This window comes from Squalius cephalus, assembly GCF_949319135.1.
Source record: "Squalius cephalus genome assembly, chromosome: 4".
Lineage (NCBI taxonomy): Eukaryota > Metazoa > Chordata > Actinopteri > Cypriniformes > Leuciscidae > Squalius > Squalius cephalus.
Window position 1 is genome coordinate 53,426,546 of NC_137125.1, and position 6,000 is coordinate 53,432,545.

General features: G+C 36.7%; 1 protein-coding gene across 2 annotated transcripts in view; it reads left to right on the forward strand.

Annotated features, from left to right (window-relative positions):
- The window catches only part of grm8a (glutamate receptor, metabotropic 8a), a 204,813-nt gene extending 201,014 nt beyond the window's left edge, over window positions 1-3,799 (forward strand). The window contains exon 11 of one of the 2 annotated variants that reach the window (XM_079870081.1): window positions 3,144-3,799. In XM_079870081.1, the coding sequence (XP_079726207.1) occupies window positions 3,144-3,196 (53 nt within the window). In that variant the 3' untranslated portion in view covers window positions 3,197-3,799. The remainder of the gene's footprint in view (window positions 1-3,143) is intronic. The other variant, XM_079870082.1, reaches the window with a different exon arrangement.
- Window positions 3,800-6,000: the final 2,201 nt, after the last annotated feature.

Here is a 6,000-nt window from a genome sequence, read left to right on the forward strand (position 1 = left end):
AGAACAACTCATGTGTCAGTATCAAGACCACCCAAAACTAAATTAGCCAAGTTTGTATTTGATGCTAGGCCTTTTTGCCACTTTTATTTAGCAAAGAGAGGATTCAGAGGAGGGAACGGGAAATACAATTCATTTCAGTGAATCTGTTCACCAAAATGATTAATTCTGTAACTCTTTTACATCATTATGTCAGTAGGTAGGCATAAAGTCTGCCTGTTTGTGTGTTATTAATGAATCATTGAATCATTCATTCAACAGATTTGTCTTTCACAACCTAAACAATACTTTATTATTCTTAATTAAAATTCAAGAGTGTTTATTAAAAGAAGACACTTAATTGAATGTATTGAAAATACTATTGAAAATAACCAAAAGATTAATTCACCAAGAACTACTAGACAAATTGAAACTTGTTTGCATGAGAATATGTTTGACATTTTTTTACATTTGATTTTTGGCCTTTTTGACACATTTATGACCAGTTCGTTCACTCAAAAGATTCGTTCAAAAACACTGATTCATTCACAAAGAACACGACATCGCAAACTACTCAATTTAAACTTGTTTTCATGAAAACATAGTAGACAAGCTTCAAGTAGACAAGCTTTGGTAGCATGGTAGCTTTATTTAATGTAAATTAATGTATATGTCCAAAAAACGGGTAATGTCATACTTTCTAGTATCGTGGCGTAATAATCTGTTTGGTTGTAAAATGTATTACCTGAGTGAAATGAAATCGAATATATCGTCCTGACTCCTGTGGAATCATTCATTCACAGACAGCTTACGAAGATGTTCAACTAATAAAGATCTTCATCGCTGGCAAAAATATGATGCATTTGAAGATTTGCTCTCACTTGACTGTACTGTAGGTCCACTGCCACTTCATCTAACGCTCTTGATGTGCTTAAATCTTCCTGTTACGGCTCCGAGTCCAGTGTGAATTGAAATCGCTTCAGATGATTCAGTGCGTGCAGGAACTGAACAGAATCAGGAACTGAATTATTCAAACTGATTCGCGAACCGATTTAGACAGATCTGCCAACTTGTTTGATGAAGTCTTTGAACAGAATCGACTCAAAAGAGTCATTCATTTGTGAATTGAGCATCGCTCAAGTCCAGAAAAAAAAGATACAGGGCGCTTGGAATAAACTACGCATTTAACAACACATATTGCATTAAAATAAAGTAACGAGAGGAACGTCGCCCAATGTAACGAAGTAAAAGTACAGTTTTTTCATTAGAAATGTACTCGAGTTAAAGTAAAAAGTACCCACATTCAAATCTACTCTTAAAAGTACAATTTTTCTAAAAAAGTACTCAAGTAAATGTAACGAAGTAAATGTACTTCGTTACTACCCACCTCTGGTCAGGGCTCACTAGTTTATGTAACGGTCACAAGCTGGAGTGCCCATGAGAGCCAACAGAGGGCAATGCACACCAGACTATTGTCACTCTCACAAACTACATTTCCCAGAACTCACTCCCCGGACTCATCATCATTGATTGCATTCACCTGTATCTTATTACCCTGTTAGTCTCAGCCTATTTTTACCTTGTACACTCATTCATTCCCTGCAAAGTAAAGTTTAGTGACACTTGTTTAGTGTCACACTGCAACTCTGAGCGTTTTCCTGGTTTTCTTGTTTCTTGGTTTTCGGATTTCTTGCCTGTTCCTTGGATTACTCTCTTGCCTCTGACCCCTGCCTGTCTTGTTTTTGTTTTGTTTTGTTTGTTTGGACTGTCTACCTGTGTTTTGACCCATTGCCTGTTTATTGGATTACGTGTTTGGATTGACCCTTAATAAAGCTGCTATTGGATCTCACCTTCGAGTCTCGGAGCAGTTTCGTGACAGTTTGTCATGGTATTGCTGTTCATTTATTTATTGAAAAAAGGACTCAAATAAGAAGGACTCGCAATGAAACCTTGCTGAAATTAATTTTTTTGGTGATTCACAAGATTCACTTAAATTAATCAAGATCTCCACCACTTTTTTCTCATTACCTCTTCCAAGTCCTCTCTTTACTAAATAAAATCAAATAAAAGCTTGTCTAATTTAGTAGGGATAGCCAAAATCTGGAACAACTTACACTGCCGGTCAAAAGTTAGGGATTGGTTTATTTGATTACATTGGGGAAAAAAAAAACAGTAATATTGTGAAATATTATTACAATTTAAATGAACTGTTTTCTATTTGAATCTATTTTAAAGTGTAATTTATTCCTGTGATCAAAGCTGAATTTTCAGCATCATTACTCCAGTCTTCAGTGTCACATGAGCCTTCAGAAATCATTCTAATATGATGATCTGATGCTCAAGAAACCAATCCAATATTTTTTTTTTTCCCCAGGATTCTTTGATAATATAAAGTTCAATCTGAAATAGAAAGCTTGGTAACACTTTATAATAACTGCACGCTATTAATCATTAGTTAAGCATCAGTAAACAGTTAATTCGTCATTTATAAAGCATTAATAGACATTACAAAGCATAAATAGTCCTCACTTTAGATGAGCTCACAAAATAGTTAACTGACCACTACTAAATGCGTTATAACTACCTGAATTTACTTCATTTACTTACACTTTCTAAGTGATCTAATTAATCAATGACAACACCTAGTGTGTAAATAATGTAACTGGTTTGTAAATAATGCTATACTTCATTTAGAAATGATAAAGTGATCATTAATAAAGTATGAAAATACAATTATTAAACACATTATAGATATGCTTATAAATCAAGAATAAAGCATTTATAGCTGTATTTATAAGCTGCTTATTAATGCTTTATAAATGATGAATTAACTGTTTAGTAATGCTTAACTAATGATTAATAGCATGCAGTTATTATAAAGTGTTACCGAAAGCTTTTGTAACATTATACTCTACCGTTGGGCTCAGTAAGAATTTTCTATTAATCAAAGAATCCAGAAAAAAAAATAAAAAAAATAAACATTGATAATAATAATGAATGTTCTTTTAATAATAACTTCTTTTAAAAATATATTACAGATCCCAAACCTTTGAACGGCAGCGTAGATAAAATTGCATACGAACAGTGACCATAAAACAATGGAGTTGTTGAAATGCACATGCAGTGGAGTGAGTGAATGTGATTCTCTAATGTGCTTTCCCCTCCAGCAGCTTCTTCCACCAAGATGACGTACGTCAGCTACAGCAATCATGCCATCTGAAGAGGGCCACTCTCTGTGGGCGGAGCCGAGGGCCGGCCCGTCTGAAGCGGCGCGGTCATGTGACATGCGCTGACCTGGAACGGGCATCTGAGCATGAGATTTTTATATCGTTCTGCATCAATCTAAAACCCGCAGCATCCTGGGAGACGAACGGACATACGGGACCTTCCAGTGAGACTGCGTTCAAGAGCTACCGATCCTGCCATGAACACACAAGTGAACACGCACACACTCACAAAACTGAAGGTGCAGGCTTGCAGTCATACGAAAAAATTACTTTCCACAAATAATCGTGTAAGCATTCTGCAGACGGAAACATTCACGGTTAACTTTGGAAATGTGGATGTGTAAAAATAAAAAAAAAGAAAATATATGAAAACTAACACAGTCGAACTATGTTTGTTGTTATTGTATTTTTGTGGTCGTGCAGATTTTTTCATTCTTGTCCCACTTTGTCAGAAACCTGCATTCTGAGATGACGTGTCTTGTATTGGCTGACCGCGGGGTTGTGAAGCTGTAAAATGCCATGGTTGAAGCATGCTAGTTTTTATACCAAAAAAAAATGAAGATTTATTTATAATAAAGGAATGTTTTGCAAATGTGCAGCGTTGTTAGATGTGTTTCTCAGTCAGATTTGTTTCTCGTTTCTCTCATTCATATTGAATCACCTCCACGGTCCAAAAACTGTTGCGCGCAAAACTCAAACTCTGTTTTCCATAACTCCATAAATGACTGGAAAAGTCACATAGATTCATTGGCCAAATAATGCAGGATCAACATAACAAAAAATAGCCTTAAAGTTTCGAAATAGCCTTAAAACTTCAATATTATCACACATGCTCGGTGCGAACACGTCAAAATGCAAGTTATAGTTATAGGAAAACATTCCTCTGATGCGAAAGCCCCTGTAGATCTGGGTTGATTAAGAAAGAATAATCCTAAACAGAGTTTGTTTGTTTAAAGGTTTCGCAGCATGTTCTTTATGGAACCATTGATGCCAATAAAGAACCCCTCTAAAAAGCAATTACATTGGAAATGCATTAATTTTATAGCTAAAATAACTCTCTCTGTTATGAAGATGCAAGGAGATGAACCCAAATGCAGACAGTGTACAATGAACACTAGGTTTATTGGTACAAAAACAGGAAAACAAAACCCACGAGGGGGCAAAACATGGACAGGGCAAGGAATCTTAGGCTGACAAGACTAAACTATGACTAGACTAAGACTTGACAGATAACTAGACAAATAACTAACAACAGCAACAAAATCAGGACTTTACAAGACAGAGTTCTTCACAAGGTACTCACGGGAAGGTTAATACACAGGTAATGTATCACAGGATACACACACTGAGAATCACACAATGAACCAGCACAAGACAGCAAACACAAGGGGATTAAATAGAGAGACTAATGATAAAACAACAGGTGACACAGGTAAAGCAATAATGACAAAACGAGTATAACAAGGGGGCGGGGCAAGAGAATGAGACAACACAAGCACATGGCCCAAACAAAAGGCCATGTGCTTGCACAAAACATGGGTCTGTCATGATCCTGCCTCAAGAATTAAAGAATGAAATGGACTAGATGGCAGATTCATGACACTCTCTATGTCTCTACTCAACTGTGCGGATTATGAGATAATAATCCTAAAAAGAGTTTGTTTGTTTAAAGGTTTCTTCATGGAAACATGAAGCAAAACGAAAAGCAGTTACATTGGAAATGCATCAATTTTACAACTAAAATAACTCTCTCTATATATGAGTTTCACATTTCTGCTATTAAACTTTCTGGAATGCCTTCCCCTATAGATCTACTCAACTGTGCGGATTATGAGATAATAATCCTAAAAAGAGTTTGTTTGTTTAAAGGTTTCTTCATGGAAACATTGATGCCAACAAAAAAAACGAAAAGCAATTACATTGGAAATGCATCGATTTTACAGCTAAAATAACGCTCTCTATATATGAGCTTTCTGGAATGCCTCACACCATAGATGTCCTCAATTTAATGAGCTACTGGGCTGATTATGAAATAATGATCTTGAAAAGAGTTTTTTGTTCAACTTTTCAGTCCCTGCTCCACTTGACAGGGCTTTGATGAGCACTGAGACTGAGTCCAATGTTGTGTGTGAGACGACCTTGGCTGGAGTCCTGACTTGACAGCACAGCGCCCGTGGCACGACCATCTCCCGCTCCTGTGGAACCATACAGCAGGTGTTGAGTGAAACTCGAGGCTGTCGGTTTGCCCCGCGCACTAATCCCTGATATCTCCACCAAGCTAATTGAATTACTTTGCCCCCCGTACAAATGAGATTCAGAGAACATCCAATCTCACGTCTCTCTTCCCTTCCGTCTGCCTCGCTCGCACTTAGATATGTCAGTCAGGGAGTAAAGAGGCAGATGTTGTCTCGGGTAAGACCAGAATCAGCGCACTCGTCTTTTGGAGGGATGCGGTTGCCATGGCAGCCTAACAACTGTTGTGTGTTTAGACCTTGATCTCCTCTGGGTTTTCTCTACAGCCATTTTCACACTCGATCTGACTGCTTGATCTGAAACAGGCACAAAGGAAAGCAATCGACATCTGGTTTCTTAATATTTTTATTAATACTTAGTTAATATTTTACAGAGAGCCTAAAGTGGTGATGGTGATGGAAAAAGTATATTTTAATGCTTTTGTGAAAGAAACTCAAAGTTTCTTGGGGGAACGCAAAACTATAATTTAAATATGTATTATTTAAAGCTACAATCTGTAACTTTTTGGGGTTAAAAATGATCCAAAATAAATTTTTGAGCAAGT